The 20,604-nt window shown below is 41.4% G+C and overlaps 1 protein-coding gene across 2 annotated transcripts in view; it reads left to right on the forward strand.

Moving 5' to 3' along the window:
• FTO (FTO alpha-ketoglutarate dependent dioxygenase) overlaps nt 1-20,604 on the forward strand; it is a 374,156-nt gene that overhangs the window by 202,570 nt on the left and 150,982 nt on the right. The window contains exons 8-9 of one of the 2 annotated variants that reach the window (XM_060000765.1): nt 9,013-9,137; nt 11,963-12,008. In XM_060000765.1, coding sequence (XP_059856748.1) covers nt 9,013-9,137; nt 11,963-11,972 — 135 coding nt within the window. In that variant the 3' untranslated portion in view covers nt 11,973-12,008. The remainder of the gene's footprint in view (nt 1-9,012; nt 9,138-11,962; nt 12,009-20,604) is intronic. The other variant, XM_060000764.1, reaches the window with a different exon arrangement.

Raw genomic sequence — 20,604 nt, forward strand, 5'->3', positions numbered from 1 at the left:
CTTTAGCCCTCATTATCAGTCAGAGCATATCTTTGTAATTTGTGTGTGCAGAGGGGAAATACAACCCTAACATGAGGCAGCTATGTATATAAAAAGTGTAAGGAACGGCATTTTTCCCACCATGACAGTAGGACTTTTTTTGGTGGTGGTGAGGGTAGGGAGATGCTGGGAAGGTGGGAAAGGTATGCACTTCTGGCATGCTGGTGTTTATATGGCTTTTGAAATTAGAATAACAGCAGCAGATTTTTTTTTTTAAGTGAACTAATCAGAGGGATCACCAGCCACCAGCCATATTTGTAGACTGCCTCCTGTTTCCATGTATTTTCTTGGACAAAGTTTTCTGATTTGTAAGAAGGATGGATTAAGGTTAAATCTAGGTTTTGGAGTTGAAGGCCTATCGGAAGCTATTACTCCAGATCAGAAGGGAATCAAAAAAATTAAAGACTTATATACCATTAATAGTAATGAGTAAATACCGTAATGCTCCTTTTAAATCTCAGAGTGATTCCTGTCTGAAAACCTTATATGCTACAAATTGTGCATAACGCATGTATGTTCATATGTGCTTTCCTTATGATACCCTACAATTAGGACATATTGAAAGTTACTGAACGTAAAAATATAGCCAACAAGAATTAGGTGAATTGCTCAGTTTTAACTGAATGAATTCCGAATTGGGGGACTTTTTCCAAGAAAGATGTGAATTTACACCTAAAATTTAAGCCTTCTTAGAGCCTTATGTTGGCTTTCCTTTTCTCATTCTTGTTCAGTCTCTCTCTCTCTCTCTCTCTGTCTCTGTCTCTGTCTCTCTCTCTCTGTCTCTGTCTCTGTCTCTCTCTCTCTTTCTCTTTCTCTCTTTCTGGTTCTGGATTTTTTACTTAGTCTTTTATGCATTAAGTTTTGAGCCAGGAGAAGCTAAAAACACTGTGGAATTCTTGGAGGTCCGGAGAATGCTGTGGGTTGCCAGAATCCAAAGTAGTTTTCTCTACTGAAATGGACAGAGTGAGACTTCTTTTGGCTTATCAGGAGGCTATGCATGTAGCGTCATAGTAAAACTATCTATTTCTAGATACATCCATCCAAATGAATATTGCCGTTCTAAGTAGTCACCTAGGGATTGCAAATACTTAATTTTTCTTGATGCTTTTGTTTAAAAATAGGTTTTGTAACTGTTTTCTCAGATTTATCTTCAGGAATAGTTTGAATCAAACCAAAGCTTGTTTCACATATATTTTTTTTAATCTTGAATAGTACTCTGTGACTGGATTGTTCATCTTATTCACCAGACATGTCATTTGGCTTTATTTGTTCAACAAGCATCTATAAGGAGTCCACTTTCATGACCTGGCACCAAACTTGGTACCTTGGAGGATATTAAGAAGAAATGGGTATAGACCCAGCTGTTCTCATAGAGCTCACACTCTGGAGGAGGCAGGCTCTAGTGAATAATTAATTGCAATGGAATATGACGTGATTTGTGAGATGCTCAGGGGTGACACATAAGAAGGGGTGACCCACTCTACTTAATGTGGTGGAAGGTTGTGGTTCCTGCAAGACTTCACAGAGGAGGTGTTATTTGAGATGTTTCTTGAAGAATTAGTAGTTACTGGTAAGTTATACAACCAGGTACGGGAAATATGGAGTCTAGAATAGTCATGTATTTTCAGGGAACTGCAATTAGTTTTATATGGAATAGAAGATAGGAGGAGCTAAGATTTGAGAAGTAAGCAGGGCCTATATTAAGATGAGTTTTTTTATTTTTATTTTTGGGTTTTTTTTTTCAGATTAAGGAATCTAGGCTTTAAAAAAAGTATGTTTTTGTATCTCTCAGATGCAATAACTGAACGCTACGTGAACAGAGCTGCTCGGGCTTAGGTGGGGTTTTTGGAGGTTGAAGCTCCTTGTCTCCTTTGACACTGACACACTCCTCTTGTAGGAGGTAAATTCATGAAAGGGGTGAGATTGACTCAGGGATGCTAGTTTGGATGCCATTTCATGGTCCAGATGAGAGATGGCCTGGACTAAGCCTATGGCAGTGGGGAAGAAATAAGTCTAAGTCATATTGAACAGACAGGAATAATAGGTGTTGATGTTTAGGTATAGGGAGGGCAGAGAAAGGCAGAGGAGGAGACTGGGGTGATTCCTAGATGTCTGGTTTGGATGACTGCATTGATAGTGGTGTCATTCGTCATTCTAGGGAAGTAAAGGGAGAAGGAGAAATTTGATGGAGAGCAAAAATTGCAGTTCAGATGTGGATGAGTTGAGGTTGAGGTGGCATGTCTGAGGTGTATGTTGAAGGAGAGCTAGCCGGTGGTTGACTCGATGGGGCTGGAACTCAGCAGAGAGGTCTGCTTCTAGGTAGAAGTCTGCATGAAGTCATTGGCCTACAGGGACCCCTAAAGCCATTGGAGGGGGAGGTCACCCACAGAGGGCACAGGCAGCAGAGAGGAGAGGAGAACCAAGGGCAGATTCCTGGGCTGATTGCAGTTGAAGGTTTCAGAACGAGGCACCCCCCCATAGGACACTAAGAAGGACAGGACAGGTGTTGGGTAGTGGCCTCAGAGAGAGACAGGTCTACTAATGGAGTGGGGTCCAGTGAAATCAGGACTGATTCTAAAAATAAAACCCAACCTCCAGGGATCAAGATTTTCTCCCATTAGGGATACGCAAAAGAGGATACGCCTCTGGCTTCTGGTAGACTCCTTATGGTTGTGGCTGTTCAGCGGTTGCCTGATTTCCTTGAATTTTTTTATTCCAGGTCGTAGACACTTTAAGGAATCCTCTTGCTAAAATAGCAGAGCTTAGCACAAGGTTGATGAGTGCATTTAAGATGAAACTAAACAATCATAATCACAGTGGCACAGGACTGGGCAACTAGTCCTCACAAGAACCCATAGGGAGGCTCTGTGGTCATCTCCATTCTGCAATTGTGGGAAAGGCCACAGCTAGGAAGTGGCAGCTGGGATTTGAACAGCCAGCTCTCTTTAGAATATTCTTAGTCTTTTCCTGATAGGCCAGCATTTCCATAGATTTTGGTTGAAACAGAATCACTAATGAAAGGAAATTTAACCTCCAGAGCATGATCCCTAAACGTATGGTTTACTTTCCCTATATTTTGGGGAGAGGAAAGGGAGAATGTGTTTCGGTAATAGCATACGGTTTAAAAATTGGTGCTTGTTTGAAGACAGTTCTGTGTTTCTACTGCTGGTGAAATGGGCTATTAACATTTCCTGTGAAAAGCCAACCCTTGCAGAGCCAACACTATTATAAGGATAAAAATATCACTAGTAATTTTTATAAAAAGAATGCCCTTTGACACTCTGAAATTTCCTTTTTTTGCAAGGACTTCTTTTCACTCTAAATGTTATGAAATATTTAATTTTAGGGTTTGAATGCTCAATCTAAGTTCACCCATCCTTTTCCAATATCTAAAAAAAAATTTTTTGTAACAGAATTTGTTTTGTAATCCAGATATGTTTTTCAATATTTTTACTAACTACTTATCTTTTAGGCATATTTATATGTAAACTTGTTCTCTACATTCTTTCTTGTCCTAAAAATGTGATGAGAATGAATTTTAAAAATTAAAGTTTATAAAATTTACGTACAATAACATCGACTTTTTTGGATATAGAGTTCTATGAGTTTTAACATATGTATAAACTCCTATAACCACCACTACAATCAGGATACAGACTAGTTCCCTCATTCCAAAAACTCCCTCACTGATTTGCTCTCTGTCCCTATAATTTGCCTTTTCCAGAAAGTCAAATAAGTGGAAGCATGCGGTGTTTTATCTTTGGAGACTAGCCTCTTTCACTCAGCATACTGACTTCGAGATTCATCCAAGTGGTTACGTATATCAATTGCTCGTCCCTTTTATTTGCTGAGGAGTATTCCATTGTATGGAATTTCCATTTACCCTTGGAAGAACATTTAGGTTATTTCCAGTTTCTGGCAATTACGAATAAAGCTGCTATCAACATCTTTATGCATGTTTCTGTGTGAACATAGTTTTTATTTCTTTAGGTAAAGCCCTAGAAATTGGATTGCTGGTGATATATTAAGTGTGTGTGTGTGTGTGTGTGTGTGTGTGTAACTTTATAAGAAACTACCAAACTCTTTACCAGAGTGACACTCTTTTGCATTCCCACCAGCAATGTATAAACTTTTAATAACCTGAATACTATTTTAAACACTCTTGGCTTGAGGTTGGCAAATTGTGTTTCACAGTTCCTAAGGCTTTCGAAGAGATATCCCGCGACAAAGGGAGAACCTCCAGGTCCTCCATACCTTCAAAGCTTCAAGGAGAACTGCTCCAGTTTGTTTTATATATTGAATTTCATATAAGAATACACTTAGGGAGAAAAGAGGTTTACCTGTGAAGTACTGGAAAACCATTGAGGTAGGGCAGTGCATCCAGAGCGTGGGATGTGGACCATGGTGTTACCCGGGGTGATGCTCGGTGGCGCTCCAGGACTCTGCACATAGTGAGGACAACTCGGAGAAGGTGATTCCCTTTTCAGCTCCTTTTCAATCCCTGTAATTGTGGCGAGGAGGTCTTCTTTTAGACTCATATGTCTCTAACATTCTCCTGTACTTGTTCATGTCTTCTTTCACAAAGAGGAAGCTGGCTTTAGCCTCAGAGCCTTCAGCAAGCAACAGTATCCATCTAGAATGAAGTGAACATATAACTTTGATATTAAATATTATATACTTTATATACAAATATGGCAAGAATTATGAGACTGAGCTAGAATGACTAAAGTTTGGGAAACTCAGAACTAGGGGAGCTAGTTATTTAAATAGACCAGGAAGTGAGTCCTTTAGTGAAGTGAAGAGAGCTCCTTGGTAGAGCACATAACTGTCTCTTAGTTTATATATTTTATGAGTTTTAAGCCTATATGATAGTAATTTCCTAAAAGAAGACAGTCTTCCGTTGCTCTTTGGTTTTGCGATACTTGTTTTTCAAGTTCCTGCTTTTATTACTGATTTGACAAATATTTATTAAAAGTCATTAGGGGAGCAGTGGGGATACAGTGGTAACTAAACAGACACGGTCTCCTGCCCTCATCAAATTCACTTTCTTCAATCCTTCCTCCTTCCCCTCTTAGAGGCTCTTCAGGATCCTTGGAAAACAGGGCTTCTGGATAAAATTTAAATTATGTGAAAGGCAGAGAAGAGATAAATGACTTTTTTTGAAAGTTATTTTAATGCAGTCAAATGGAGAAATAATTTTATTTTCATCATGTCTTTGGAGCCATCTAGATGTGTATTTTGTTTTCTGTTTGAAGCATTTTTAGGTAAAATAATATGTACCTGCAGACATAGTGATAAACTACATGACTTTTTGAGGTTCCTTCCAACTTTAAGTACGTGAGGTGGGGTATCACAGACAAGGAGCAATGCTGTTGTTAGAATACCCGTTGATGCCAGGACCTCTCCGAAATTAGACATCTTTTACGTTAGAGGTCGCAAATTGGCAGCTGCCTGAGTTCTGTTTAGCCATTGTTGTTTCTTGTTTGGCCCACATAGTATTTAAAAAAAGTTTGGGAGGAGGGAGGGGCGATACAGGGATGGGGGAGTGGGAGGTACAAACTGCTGGGTGCAAGATAGGCTCAAGCATGTAGTGTAGAACATGGGGAATATAGCCAATATTTTGTAATAAATGTAAATGGAAAGTAACCTTTAAAAATTGTATTAAATGCAAATCAAAACCACAATGAGGTATCACCTCATACCAGTCAGAATGGTCAGTATCAAAATGTCTACGAATAATAAATGCTGGAGAGGGTGTGGAGAAAAAAGGATCCTCCTACGCTGTTGGTAGGAATGTAAATTGGTGCAGCCACTATGGAGAACAGTATGGAGGTTCCTTAGAAAGCTAAAAATAGAGCTGCCATATGATCCAGTGCATATATCTGGAGAAAAACATAATTTGAAAAGACATATGCACCCCACTGTTCATGACAGCACTATTTTCAATAGCCAAGACATGGAAGCAACCTAAGTGTCCATCGAGAGATAAGTGGATAAAGAAGATGTGGTGTATATATACAATGGAATACAGCCAAAGAATGAAATAATGCCATTTGCAGCAACATGGATGGACCTAGAGATTATCATACTAAGTGAAGTAAGTCAGACAGAGAAAGACAGATATCATACGATATCGCTTATATGTGGGATCTAAAAAAAAAAAAGATACAAATGAACTTTTTTACAAAACAGAAATAGACTCACAGACATCGAAAACAAACTTATGGTTACCAAAGGGGAAAGGGGTTGAGGAGGGATGAATGAGGAGTTGGGGATTAAAATATACGTACTACTATATATAAAACAGGTAACCAACAAGGACCCCCTGTATAGCACAGGGAACTATACTCAATATCTTGTAATAACCTGTAATGGAAGAGAATATAAAAAAAGAATATATATATTTATATATACATATGTATATATGTATAACTGAATCACTTTGCTATATACCTGAAACTAACACAACATTGTAAATCAACTATACTTCAATAAAAATTTTAAAAATAAACCAAATTTGTATAAAAACTAAAAATTTAAAAAATTAGCTTCCAGCATTTTAAAATTACAAGTTTTCACATTTGAAAAAAAAACAGGTTTCTTGTTTATTTTGAAAATTCATGAATCTTGCACTGACAAAACAGCTTTTCTGAATGGCAGAGTTGTCTGGGACTGAGTAGTGGCTGTCTTTTTAGATAGAGCATATGCCCTCTTCAGGAACCTTGCCTCACTCATTCATGTTACCTTTCTGGCCCTAATGGCTATTTGAATTTGCAACCCTGCTTTAGATATTGGGAGCCTGGGTTTCATGCCATAGAATCGCCTAGAGAAACGCAGCATTCCTCCCTGTGCTGGAGGGCCGAAAATGTTGACCTGGGAGCTCATAGAGTATCCAGTTGATTATATCGCCGGTATAGTAGCTGTAATTCTGGGTCCAGGAGGAAGAGATCAGGGTCCTTTTTCCTGGCTAATTCTAGTCAGGTTATCGTGGATCCTTCCTTTACAGTGAAGATACTACTTCCAGTGTTACCTGTTTGTATCAGTTAGAGTGCTTGATTGTAAGCAACAGAAACAGATTCTGGTGAATTTGAACAAAATGGAACTTTATTGAAAGGATATTGGATAGCTCAAGGTATCAAAAGAAAGAATGATCTGGACTCAGAAAGTTCAGGAAACCGGGAATACTTTGAGGACCATGGGTGGTAGAAACTAAGGAAATAGATAAATTGCCTCCACATTTGTTTCCCCTTTCTTTGTCATTCTTAAGTGTCTAAAGTCCTGGAAAAGAGAATCAGGTTGGCCTGACCCACATCCTTGTTGGGGGAAAGCAGGACACTTTGGTTGACAGTGATTACTGTCACTTCTAAGATTACATAAAAGACTTCCCCACAAGGAGATCTGGGTACTCTTATAGGAAAGGAGGACTGGGTATGGATGGGAGGCAACCCAAACAGCAAATGTTCACCACACCTCTTCTCAGGGTTGTCATGAAGATATTAAGTATACACTGTAAAATGTGGTAGAGGACTAAATAAGTAGTATTTCAAGATCCATGAGCATCAAATTTTGAGTGCGCTTTTCAAGTAAATGAAGGTATTGACATCAGTCAAATAAGAAATACACTGAGTAATTAGAACAGAGGGAGCGGCAATTTTATTCCTTTTGGCAACTGCTTTGGTTATAACATCTCCAAAGAAGCCCCGCTACCTTTACATGAAAAACAACACTTATAAATCTTAAAGGTTTCTCCTCCAGTTATGTGAAGATAAATACATGTGATGAAAAGTTCTGTGATTAAAACTTGAAAGGCATTTGCTCACTCAAATTTCAAGTGCCAGTAGAATACTTTCCATTGTTTTCTTAATTGTTGTCCTAGTGTCACAGACATTTGCACGTTTAAAATACACATAAAAAGAGCCTACAGGGCTTCCCTGGTGGCGCAGTGGTTGAGAGTCCGCCTGCCAATGCAGGGGACACGGGTTCGTGCCCCGGTCCGGGAAGATCCCACGTGCCGCGGAGTGGCTGGGCCCGTGAGCCATGGCCGCTGAGCTTGTGCGTCCGGAGCCTGTGCTCCGCAACGGGAGAGGCCACAACAGTGAGAGGCCCGCGTTCCGGAAAAAAAAAAAAAAGAGCCTACAGAGGTGAGCTGTAGATAAAGTTGAAATGACAGTTTCAAATTTGAGTTTTGATGTAATGCTACGTGTTAGAGTAAACAGGGTGTCACATGCTTGTGCTTTGACTGCTTGAGTGGTTTTTGTACTCACCCGTGAGCCTAATTTTTTTTTAAGGACCACAACAATAACCAAAGAATAAATGATTCTTCCTCAAATCACAAGTCTAGTCTGTATAAGAATCCCTGTACCTACTATTCGAAATACGTAGTGGATTTTCAAAGCTGGAAAGATATTCATGGAGATACACTGTTCTCTGATTCTTGTGCTCTTGGTGTTTCTTTCTTTGCAAGCTCTTGATTTGCAACAAGCACGGAAAATGAGTGAACCCCCCCTCAAAAAACAAAAACTCCTGGCATGGATGGAAATACAAATTAATGATTCAAATAAGAAAGAGTGCAGTAAGCCTTAGCTGGGTGGCAGGAACGAGAGAGAGGGAAAGTCAAAGAAACAACTCATGGTAAACTGTACGTGAAAATCATTTCTAATAATAGCTCGTGGTAGGCAGTTCCCAGGATAAAAAAGTCGTTGGTGCACTGAGAAAATTAGAACGAGAACGCACAGTATCTTGATGTGTTACTTAAGGCAATGGAGCTTTAGAGTTTACCTTGTGTGCCATGTACATTGATTAAACACAAAATATATGCTGGCCATTTTTGACCATCATTTATTGTATTGATTTGTTAGCAGGGGAACTATAATAAAAAAGCCATTGATTTACTGTCCGTATTTGCTTATGGGCTTTTTTTTATTATTAATTTTTTTACTTTCTCTTTCTCTTTTGGGGGATCATTTCTTCTAGACAAATGCTGTGCTTCGGGAAGTTAGAAGAGAGGGGACCCCTGTAGAACAAAGGAATGAGATCTTGACGGCCATCCTTGCCACACTCACCGCTCGCCAGAACCTGAGGAGGGAATGGCATGCCAGGTTTGTTTTATTACGAAATGGGATTTGTTGTCCCTGGAAAACAAGAGCTTTCTTTGGCTAAGCCCTTCCTGACAGCTGGTCTCATCCCTCTCATTGGAGGGGCCACGAAAAAGAAGCAAGTTACAGATGCTTTCAGCCAAAGTTAGCTTTCCTACACATGGTACCTACATTAATTGTAATGATCCGTGATGTCATCTGTGTGCATGTATGATTTATCCCCGAGTAGAACATTTAGCAGAAATGTTTGCATCTTGAGAGTACGGTAATTTAAGTACCTGATGTTGGAGAACCCTTTTAATCAACCATCTAAAAGACGAGCATTGCTGTTTAGTTCGAGCAGATGTCTGGGAAATCCACACGGTACTCTTACATCACTCGGGAGGCAGATCGCTTGAACTTAGTCTATTCAACAACCCCATTTTCAGAACTGACCAAATAGAAGTGACTTTGGCTTCAGCCCAGTTTCTTTGCACATGGACTTAGCTGTGGTTAGAAAGCTGTTAACTGGTAGCAAGTTTCTGCAGACCATCAGGTTTTACAGAATTGGTGCTTGCATACTAAATGCCACGTTACCCTGCTCTTCTTCGCACAGCGGCTGGTTGGTTGGTAGAAACCTGGAACCAGTTCCCTCAAATGTTAGTTATCCTTCAGATGCATAATGTGTATTGTTGAATTACCGTCTGTCTCTAAGCAAGAGGTAGAGGAATCAGGAAAATGATGCTGGATTTTGTGTCAGAGTCTTATTCGATGCTTAAAAATTCTGTGTGCCTGGGAGTCAAGAACATTTATTGATAGCCATGATATCCTCCAGATGAGTCCATGCCACAGAATTACAATCATTGATGGCTTTACTAGTAACAATTCTCATAAAAATAGATTTGCCTGAACAAGCCTGAAGAGGAGCATTTTCCAAGGAAGGAGACAGTTAAGAGGATGAACTGTCCCTTCGAATTGGGTATCAGAAAGCTGCTTTTTCACATATGTGTATTGTCTCTGAATTTAGACTTGCATTGAAACCATAATTTTAAAATTCCCAGTGACATTCTCCCCTTGCCCCCTTATTTGTAGTGTGGTCAGGGTAAATGACAGTTTCAACTACAGTCATGAAATGACTTTCAATTGAAGTTTCAATAATTAATTTTAACATTTTCTTTGTATTACAGTTTAAATATGTATATTCACTCAAGTATGGATATTCTATTAAATAGCGGAATATCCATGAGGGGACATCTAAGAGGCTTCTCTCTCTCTTTGACCTTTTATATCTTTTCCCCTGGTGATTTCTTCTGTTTTTGTTTTTGTTTTTTTTTTGGCTGCGCTGTGGGGTTTGTGGGATCTTAGTTCCCTGATTAGGGAGTGAACCCGGGCCCTCGGCAGTGAAAATGTGGAGTTGTAACCGCTGGACCGCCAGAGAATTTCCCTGGTGTTCTTACTAAATAGGAAAGGGATAAAGAAAGAGGTGGGGGGGGGGGGAGAGAGAAGGAAGGAAGGGAAGAAAGAAAGAGAGAGAGAGCCCCCTGTAAACTCTCTCCCATCCCCCAACCCCTCCAAAGACAGCACAGCGAGAGGAAATGTTGAGAATGGATGTCTTCTATTGAGTGCGTTTGGTTTGTTAACAATAATTTCCTTATACACCAACTCATCAGACAGCGTGGCCAAAATGGCCTGTTTAAAAGGAGTCTGGTTTCAGCATTTCTGGCCCTTAACTGCTAACAATTTAATCAGGAGCTGGTGCCAGAGCTGAAGTTGATGTAGTCTAGCATCTGAAACAAAACTTCCCGAGTCCTTTGTGGTAGGGGAGGAGACAAGAAAGGGCTTAGCAGCTGACACTCTGCAGACCTCCTTAAAACTAAACACCTGAAAGAAGATTTCAAGCGGGTGGTGTCTTGAGAGCTCAGAAGGAAGTGTCCTCAGAGTATTAAATAACCATAATCCTTCCCCCTGCCCCGTCAGCAGCACCATTTGATGTTTCCCATCCCGGTGACCTATCTAAAAGACTCATCCGTATCGTCTGTATAAACAGACAGTTACCATCCACCTTTCTTTTCCTCATCAAAGCTTCCTCTGGCCGTCTGGAATCGGGCATCGCCTCGAGTAGCCATCGGGCGTGTGGTGGTGAAAGTTATAAAACACCCACTGCGGCACTGACTGAGCTGCCAGTGTTTCAGACGTTGGCCTGTTGTGTACCTTGGAATTACACAAGGAAAAATGTGCTTTGAGAGATAATAATTAGCGCTCGCCGAAGGCCAGGCAGTGGGTTACAGTATTTTACTTTCATCAAAGCTATCAGGGGATCCTTTAGATTTAGATAATAGAAATGTTTTCCTCTGAAAGTTAAATGCAGATGACTCTAATTACCTGATATTGCACGTTAGAGAACGCATTAGGAAGAGTACAACTTCGAGAAATTTAGGTCACCTGAGACTCCACAGCTGGCAGTCGCTCTAGTATAAGTCTGTTGTAGTAAAGGTTCCCCCCACTTCAGTAGGTTCATTTATGTTAACGATATTAGGGAGACTATATTAAGTGCAACTTGTAACTTGGTTTTAAAACATTTGTCTCTCTCTCCTCGGCCAGGAGCCGAGCCATTGTTTGGGACTCACTGAAGTCTCTTAAACTGAAAGCATATGTTCCCTGTAATTTAGCTTTTGGAGGAAAGTGTCAATTCTGCGTGACTTGGGGTAACTGAGTTTGTCACAGTGTCACACAACCCTGGGATTCTAGAGGCACATCTGAGTGCTGTGGGTTTCCTTCCCCAAGCCCAGTAATCCCATAAACAACCCTCTCCAAATAGACTTATTAGGGCTGTCTATTCACTTCCCCAGAGTTGAATGATCCAAAGCACTTCGGGAGAAGCCGTGTGAATGCAGGGTAAGTGTTAACAGAAGTGGTACAGAATTTCTGAAGATTTGGCTTTGTTTATACAGTCCACTCTGCCTGATGGACAGCTTGTTATAGCTTTTAAAGAACTGGGCAAGCCCTCTGATCTGACCCCTTCTTGACCTCTGCAGCCCAAAGGTCAGCCTGCAGCTAATAAACTCGGAGGTTCTTAGGGTCTACTGTAGGAAGAGGCAGAAAAAGAGCAGCTGCAGGGGCTGGGTGTCTCCGGATAGGCTGCTTTAGGGTCACTCTCTGATAATGAAAATGATTACCAAATTATATGGAAGTTTAACCGCAGTAGTGAGTGAGAGGAGGGTGGAGCCCGATGTATTAGGTTTGATAAATGAACTGTGAAGAGGCCCATCTGGCCCTCAGCATCTTTTCTCCCCCTCTTTCCCTACCAAGGGGAAACATTTTAAAATAACAGCAGTACATATAGACTCAGTGACCCATGCAAGGAGCTGGAATGGATTAAGATTTAATGGTGACAGTGGAAGAAATTATCATTTGAAAAGTGCACTAAAGAAAAGGTACAGTTCAATGTCCAGGCCTGAGTTGTTTTTCTAAATAAGAAATAGGAAAAATCAGCGCCTTTGTTTATTTTGCACAGGTCACAATGAGAAGCAAATTATGTTTTTCCTGCTTGCGTGCATAGTCTAGAGAATGTAACTAAGTCAAACACTGGCAAAAACGCTTTACAAAAAAGCTGTGATCTGTTTCAGCATCTGGCCACCGAAGATTATACATTCTTTTTTCTTTTTTTTCGATACTTAATATACATGTGACTCTTGCACTGTTTTACTACCACACTTGGCAGTTCTTCTGTAAAAAATAAGAAAGCACCTAATGTTAATTGAGTAGATAGTCTGTTCCTTTCTTTATTCCTTTTTCAAAGAAACATCATTGCGATGCTGATTAGTGCCAACAATGGGTCGGTCACAAGCTATATGTTCCCTTACTTGTTAATGGATAAGAGTAATCTATTTAAAGCTCTCTCCCAGCTTCCTGTGGGCATTGAGGGTCCTGGTTTCTGACCAGTGACATTGGCATTCACAAATCTCCGTGCTCTTCTTCGGGGGCACATGCCATGCCTCTACTTTCTGAAAGAGAACGATTTTATTCCATGAATATTTTTGTATATTTTGTATGCCTACTATATACAAAATACCGTGTGAGGTGCTGTGTATGAGATAAATTCTTAAACTGTGCTCAGCGGCCAATTTAAGAATTTGTCTGGGGATGAGAATTTAGCAAGTTCCTAGAAAGAAGCTGTGAAAAGCAGTGGAAAAGAAAGTGGTGGAGCCCTCGTGACCACAACAGAGTGGCATGTTGCTCTTGCCCTCCCAAGAAAGTATTTAACTGTAGATGTCTCTGAAGTCTAGCATTGCCGTACTGTTGAAAATCCCTTATGTTGAACTCTATTGTCTATATCATACAAGCCTCACCCAGACAATTCTCGTGTTTAAAATAGAAATAAAAACCTTCTAAACATTACCCAAAGGGAGCATTTTTTCATCTTAGGTTTTGACTCAACTGTGTATGTCCATGGGGATTTACAGTGAGCAGAAAGCTGGGTGAAGGATAACTCGGGGAGCTGAGGAACGCTTCTAGAACGAACTGTGCCTTTTACCTTTAAAGCACTCTCCTTTAAATTTTTGCTCAGTAAGGTGCAAATACAAAAAATAAGACAAAAGCCAGGCCATTCGGGGGTTTTTGAGAAGCCAAATTGAGATGTAATTCATATAACATAAAATTTATCATTTGAAAGTATACAGTTAAGTGGTTTTTTTTTTTTTTTTTTAGTATATTCACAAGATTGAACAGCCATCACCATTATTCAATTTCAGAGCATTTCTATTACCCCAAAATGAAACCCTGGACCTGTGAACAACCACTCTCAAGTTCCCCTTCTCCCCACACTCCCTGTCAACCACTTTCTGTCTAATCTGTTGTACTTTCTGTCTCTATAGATTTGCCTGTTCTGAACATTTTCTATAAATGGAATCATATAATTTGTGACCTTTTGTATCTGGCTTTTTTATTTAGCGTAATGATTTCAAGGTTCATCCACATGGTAGCATGTATCAGTTTTTCATTCCTTTGTATTGCCAAAAAAATATTCCATCGTATGGATAGAACACGTTTCGTTGATCCATTCGTCAGTTGATGGACATTTGGGTCGTTTCCACTTTTTGGCACTTATGAATAATGCTGCTGTGTACATTCATGTACAAGTTTTTGAGTGGCATGTTTTCACTTCCTTTGAGTATAAACCTAGGCCTGGAACGGTTGGGTCACATAACAACTCTATGTTTAACTTTTTGAGGAACTGCCAGACTCTTACCCCCAACTGCTGCACCATTTGACATTCCCACCAGTAGTACACAAAGGTTTTGATTTTTCCACGATCTTGCCAACACCTGTCCTTTTACCTTTTTTAGATTACAGACATCCTAATGTTATCTCATTGTGGTTTTGATTTGCATTTCCCTGATGACTAATGATGTTGAGTGTCTTTTCATGTGCTTGTTTAACACCATTAGTTTTTTATTAGGAGATTTTAAAACATGACAGACTTAAGGACTTATCCCTTAAGTGGTAAGGAAGTCACGAGCCTATTAGGGGTATCTGACTAATAAGATGGATGGAGTTCCAGACGAAGCTGGCATGAGTGTGCAGCTGTGCCCATCTCTCCATTTCCATGGCTAGGCCTGGCCCTTGATTTATTTGCAGGTGGCCCACGTGCATATTTTGTTTGTTTCTGTAGACCCCCTACTTCTCCCTTCTACCATTGTCTTTCATTTCTTTCATTGTAGAATCTCTGAGCATTGCACACTGGATAGGAATGTAGCCTAATTAAGTGGAAACTCTCCACCTAAGTTCTTAACTTCTAGGCTCAAACAGGGCTTACTGTATTCCCGTAGTAGACAACTTCATTTGGGTCCAAGGAGCTTAGAATGGTGCTGAGAAAAGTTTTTTAAACATGTTTATGGCGGTTTCTTAGCAAAGCTTTTAGAACTACTTCCTTCTAAGAGTTAAAAGTAATTCTCTAGACCTAGACGTCTTTATAAGACATGTCTTCCCCATATTGGGCTTTGGCTTCTCAAAAAAACTGCCAAGTTAGCAACTTTTCTAGACCAGTAAAACAACCAAACATCTTCCTATTGACCATCTTGCTCTCCTCCACAGCCCCAGCCATCACCCCTTACCTCCAGGATGGATCCACTTTAGACACCTTTGTTAGGGCTCCAAAATCTAGTTGTCATAACCCTGACATGGTAATGAATAGGATTTACTTTTCTAAGCGAATCAGCTTCAGAACCCTGATCTGGGTGCAACAAGTGTAACGGTTTGTGTAAATGACTCTGTGGGTCGACTCTGGTTCTCAGGCCAGCACACTACTGTTTTCTCCATGGTTATCTGGTCTCTCCTCTTGTCTCCTGGCAGGATTGAGTTCTATTCAAAACTGACAGGTTGGCCCAGTCCAGTTTCACAATTATAAACGATTATTTACTGAGCGCTTGTTATGTATAAGTTAACTGTGTTCAATGCTGTGCGAAGTGGCAAGATGAGTGTGAAACAGTCTCAACTCTGAAATAATTTATAGTTTAATGTAGGGGAGGGCGAGGGGAGAATAATAAGAACACAATGGCTAGCATGCAGATTTCCATTCTTTTTTGTGTGTGGCACTGTGGGAAACGGAAGAATGATTTAGCAATGGAGTCTCGTCCCAGGAACTTACAGTTTGATAGAAGCTTATGAGGAGGAGTAACCCAACATGTATTATATATGTACTTGATTCTGTGTTTGCATTTTTGTCTCTCCTACCAGAATGTAAGTTCCTTGAGATTGGGTATTTGGCTGTGCACAGCATAACTTTAAGCTGTCTCCTCCGTTAGAACGGTGCCCTGTGTGAGCCACATCCTTGCTGCCTGCGCATCTCACATCCCCTATGTCTAGAACAGTGCCTGGCACTCAGATTGATTCAGTGGCTGACTGAATAAAAGCAGCTTTCTCCTCAACCCACTCCTGTATTTATAAGTATATATGTGTTTCTTCTTAATTTGAAGAGGAATGAACGTTTGAGACACTGCCAGCGGTGGAAAACTTGAAACTGGATGTAAGGAGAGCTCTCTGATAGGCACTTCTCTGGTATTTAACTCCCAACACAGCACCTCTGACCCTTGCTTCCAGCATGAGGGAGGAAGGGTGCCATGGGCACAGGCTGACTTGGGTACTTGAGGAAGAGCCCAGGAGTGAACAGCATGGAACTGAGCTGGGTCCGGGACAAAAAGACATGGTTTCCTCCCTGAGCCAGCCATTCCTGAGTCCCTGCCCTTCCTGGAAGTGAAATAGAATGAATGAAGAAAGGAAGAACAGGGGGAGGGGGAAAGGCCTCCCTAGGGGCATTTCTCTGAATAAAGGAATAGGTTTCAGACCAGGAGGGACAAAGCTGAGGCTAAATATGGCTTCGAGTCCATATCTCAAAGGACAGCTGCTCCCTGCTGATTATCTGCTGACATCCTGATATGGCTCTGATGGTATCAGTACAGTGATGAGCTCAGTCTTGGCGGCTAGGCATTGGGGCCAGAATTTGTTTTCCATCCTAGAAGTTGTGGTCACAAAAAGTGGAACCACCAGCCTTGAGGATGGGCTATGGGATGATGAGACTGATGTAATTATCTTCTGAGACAGCACGTGGTGAGTCATCTGACCATGTCAACTGCTGTCATTCATGCCACAGAGAGTGGCTGCTGCTTCAGGCCAGGTTATTTGGGGACCAAAAGCTGTGGCATTTCCAGTTCAGTAGCTGTCTCCTGCAATGAGCTAAATTTGTGTGCAGCATTGTGGGTGGGAGTGAGGGGTAAACGAAGAAGGTTCCAGGGAGCAGCAGGGAGGCTCTGGCCGGCTAGTTGCCATCCATGTCTTTCTTTTTTAATGCATCTGCCCCATCTCCTGTAATAATTGCAGTTTCTGCTTTCTGCTGCCCTTAGCAGAGGAATGTCCTTTGTGTCTCTGAACCAGATGACTCCATAAAATCCGATAACTCCATAAAACCTCCTCATAAATGTGTAGGAATTGAAACATTGTATAAATTTAGAGCCAGGATTAAATGAGTCTAGAGATAGGGTTACCTTTTTTCCAAGATACAGCAACTTATCTTAAGGAGGCAAGTGTTGTTAATGTTATTACCATTGTTACTGTCATTATTTGAACAGTTTTACGGGGGACAAAAGCCAATTGACTTCTGCGCATCTCATTTATAAAATCAACACATAGGCTTCGGTATGAGCCCCGCTCCTGGCAGCTTTCTGACTATGAGTGGCTGCTGGCTGTTTCTTAGAGGCAGTGCTTCTTCAACTTTTTGAGAAAACATGGATTCATTCATTTATTTATTCAACAAATACCTATTAAGTGTCAGCTATTTGCCAAGCACTGTTCGGGCAGTTAGAAACACAGCAATGAGCAAAACTGATGAGAATTCTTCTCTCATGGAGCTTCTGTTCTAGTGGAATGACAAAAAGTGTTTTCCTAAGTGGAACTCTGAACGTTTCTTTAAAAAAAAATGCGTGTAGTTGCCATGTCCTGCCCATTCAAACCCTCGGAAGAACCAAAATGTAGTTATTCAGTTGAGATAGAGATAACATTTTCTCTCCCGATCCTCCTCCTAAGGTGATCACTTGTTATGAAACTTGCAGCTTTAGTTCTAGTGGGTCAGCTTTGTGAGATATTAAGGGAATATCAGGGTTCTGAGGCTCGCCGTCCTTGGGAGTCCACAGCATTAATTTCTCCTTAGATAGTCCACACCTGTGTTCCCAGTGACTTTAAAACAAAAGATGTGTCACCTTAAATGTCTTCACTTTAAGGAAGCCTTGATAGATGGTGGTCATGGTTACTGTGAGTGTGCTGTCAGTCATGCACTGATTCCACAAATATTTGTCGCGTGCCTACCTGGTACCAGGCACTATTGTAGGCCCTGAGGTTATAGAGCTGAGTAACACTTCACTAGGCGAGAAAACAGCATAGTCTAATAATGCAATGCAAGAGATTAAGTCAGGATTTGGGGGAAACCCTTGTCCCAGGGATGAAAGTGGCCAGTTCTCCAGAAGTGTTCTTGTGCGACTCATCACATGCCTGACCTTTGTGAGGAGCCCTGCTCCATTGTGAGACTGTGATGGCAAGAGCTGCCCGTCTCCAAGTGTGAGTGAGAAATAAGGGAGAAATCTATATGTGATTATGGGTCATAGGATAAATTCTGGGCTATCTTCTCTCCAGAGGGTTCTCCATGTTAAATGGGGGGAAAAAATGATTTCTTTCAGAGTAAATTTTATGAATATGGTATAGAGGTTGGGAGCATAGATGCTGAGTCAGATGGCTTGGGTTTGAATCTTGGATCCACTTCTGTGACCCCAGGAAAGTTACAATGAACTTGACAAGTTACTTAACCCCTCTGAACCTCAATTTTTCTCATTTGTAACTTGCCTGAGGGGATAATAATAGAACCTATTCCATAGGGCCGATTAAGGGATTCCATGGAAAACACCTAGAGCAAGTACCTGTCACATACTAGGTGCTCAATAAAAATTACCCCTCTTCTTCAGATCACAGCAAACAAGTGAATAACAGTCCGAGCCAGACTCACCCAAATTGGCCTCTCCTTTGAGAGAGTGCCCCCATGTAAAACCCAAGCCTCATGGTATGGGCTTGATATTGCTGAGCTGGCGAAGGAAGGAGCATTAGACAGAGCTCATCCTGTGTCAGGCCCTGTCCTAAGTAAGGACTGTCACATTGAATTGACAGAGGTCTGAATACCAGTTTGAATCCCATCTCCAGCTGGCTGTAGCCTCTGGGCACGTCACAGACCCTGGATGTCAGCAGCTTCATCTACACAAGAAGTGGCTTGATCCAGGTGACCTCGAAGACGTCTTCCAGCTCTGACAAGGTGTGACCCTCTAAGTTAGATCCCAGGGAGTCACTAAAGGTGGGGTAAGTGTCACTCCTGCCGGCTTTACCTTTCTACCTCCACCGTCCTTGAAATCTGCAGTTGTCCTAATTTTAGCAATACTAGCAGCTAACATTTAGTGAGAACTCACCAAGTGCCGGACAGAGTCGTAAATGCTCGAAGAGGTGAGAAAAGGGAGGCAGAGAGATGCAGAGTCATTGCCCAAGGCAGCACAGCTAGTAGGTAGTGGAGATGGAATTGAAGCCAAAACAGACCAGCTCAGACCTCTGCTGTGTGGCCACAGCCGGAGCAGTAGCAAGGCTTTCCTCTCTGTCAGCCACTCACGTGTTCTCGTAGTGCTTGACCTGGGTCTCACAGTGTAAGGGTTAGAAACCTCCCAGGATCCTTCCCAGCGTGGAGATAGGCAGGCGTGTATCTGTAAATGTTTATTTCCTCTGGTACCTAAACACATTTCACACTTTTTAGTTGTGGAGGCATCTCTCTCTCTCCCTCTGAGGAAGTAGTTTCCAGCTCATACTTTATAAATCTCGCTACCAGAAATCTTGTAAAGGAAAGTTACTACCTTTGTAGCCATGTCATCTCTTGTATACTGGTTATAATCTTTCAGGAGGTGGAAGAGTGTAGGGGCCCAGATGAGAACATCAAAGTTTAGCCTACAAGAATCTATAAATCCTCTAAGTGGAGGAATTTCGGAGCCGGGTTATAGTCAAGGCTGATTGGAGTAGATTCCCTTAGGCTGGACAGGTAGGATTTATCTTCTCCATAATGGGTTAATCACCGCTGTACAGTATGTTTATACCTGGGGAACAATTTACCGCACATGAAGAGCAGTAATTTTATTTTATCTCAGGGGTGTCCCCAGTGTATTTTACAACTTTCCTCTGTCAGGTATATTCCGGGTTCTAGATAAAAGCTTAACTCTGGCTTCCAGTTGAGGAAGTGAGGGCAGGGTGGGGCGCGGAGGGGGTGAGGAATAGCTCTGTCGGCCTGTAGGGGACACTGTTGCATCATTTATCAGAATGATTTTCACCATCTTGTCCCAGGACAAAACAAAACAAAACAGACAAATCAAACAACAAAAATAGATCAGTCACCTTAACATTGCTTCTTGAAATTACTTGAGTGATTCTGGTGTGATTAGAATATTAAGTGTTTTGGTGGTATAGCTCAGGCTGCTTCGTGTCCATTCAGGAAAGGGATAGTTTAGTGTTTCTTTCCGAGAGGGGAGTGATTGACACGCCTTTTCTTGCTAGCTTTGTGTCCATCCTCTTCTCTGGACAGGGTGCTACTTTGTAGTTTAATAAACTTGAGGTTTAGTGGACCATCTCGAGTTTTTACAAAGATATGCCCACGTTAAATTGAAATGCTTCAGTTCAATTGTGTTCTGAACGAATATCGTAAGCCTTGGGAGGGCATTTTGGAAGTTCTGATTCCCTTCTTTTTATCCAGATCTTTATCTTCACTGAAAAAGATGCAGTTTACTGAGAAAATGAAGTCATGTCTACGAGGCAGGCTTGTGGAGGGCCTGGTCTGAACTCTGGGAAGCACCTTCCCAGATTCTCGGCCCGCTCTGGGTTCGGCCTGCCTCTCTTTCCAGCCTGCCGACAGTCTCTGCATCCGTGT

The sequence above is a fragment of the Delphinus delphis genome, chromosome 20 (genome assembly GCF_949987515.2).
Source record: "Delphinus delphis chromosome 20, mDelDel1.2, whole genome shotgun sequence".
Taxonomy (NCBI): domain Eukaryota; kingdom Metazoa; phylum Chordata; class Mammalia; order Artiodactyla; family Delphinidae; genus Delphinus; species Delphinus delphis.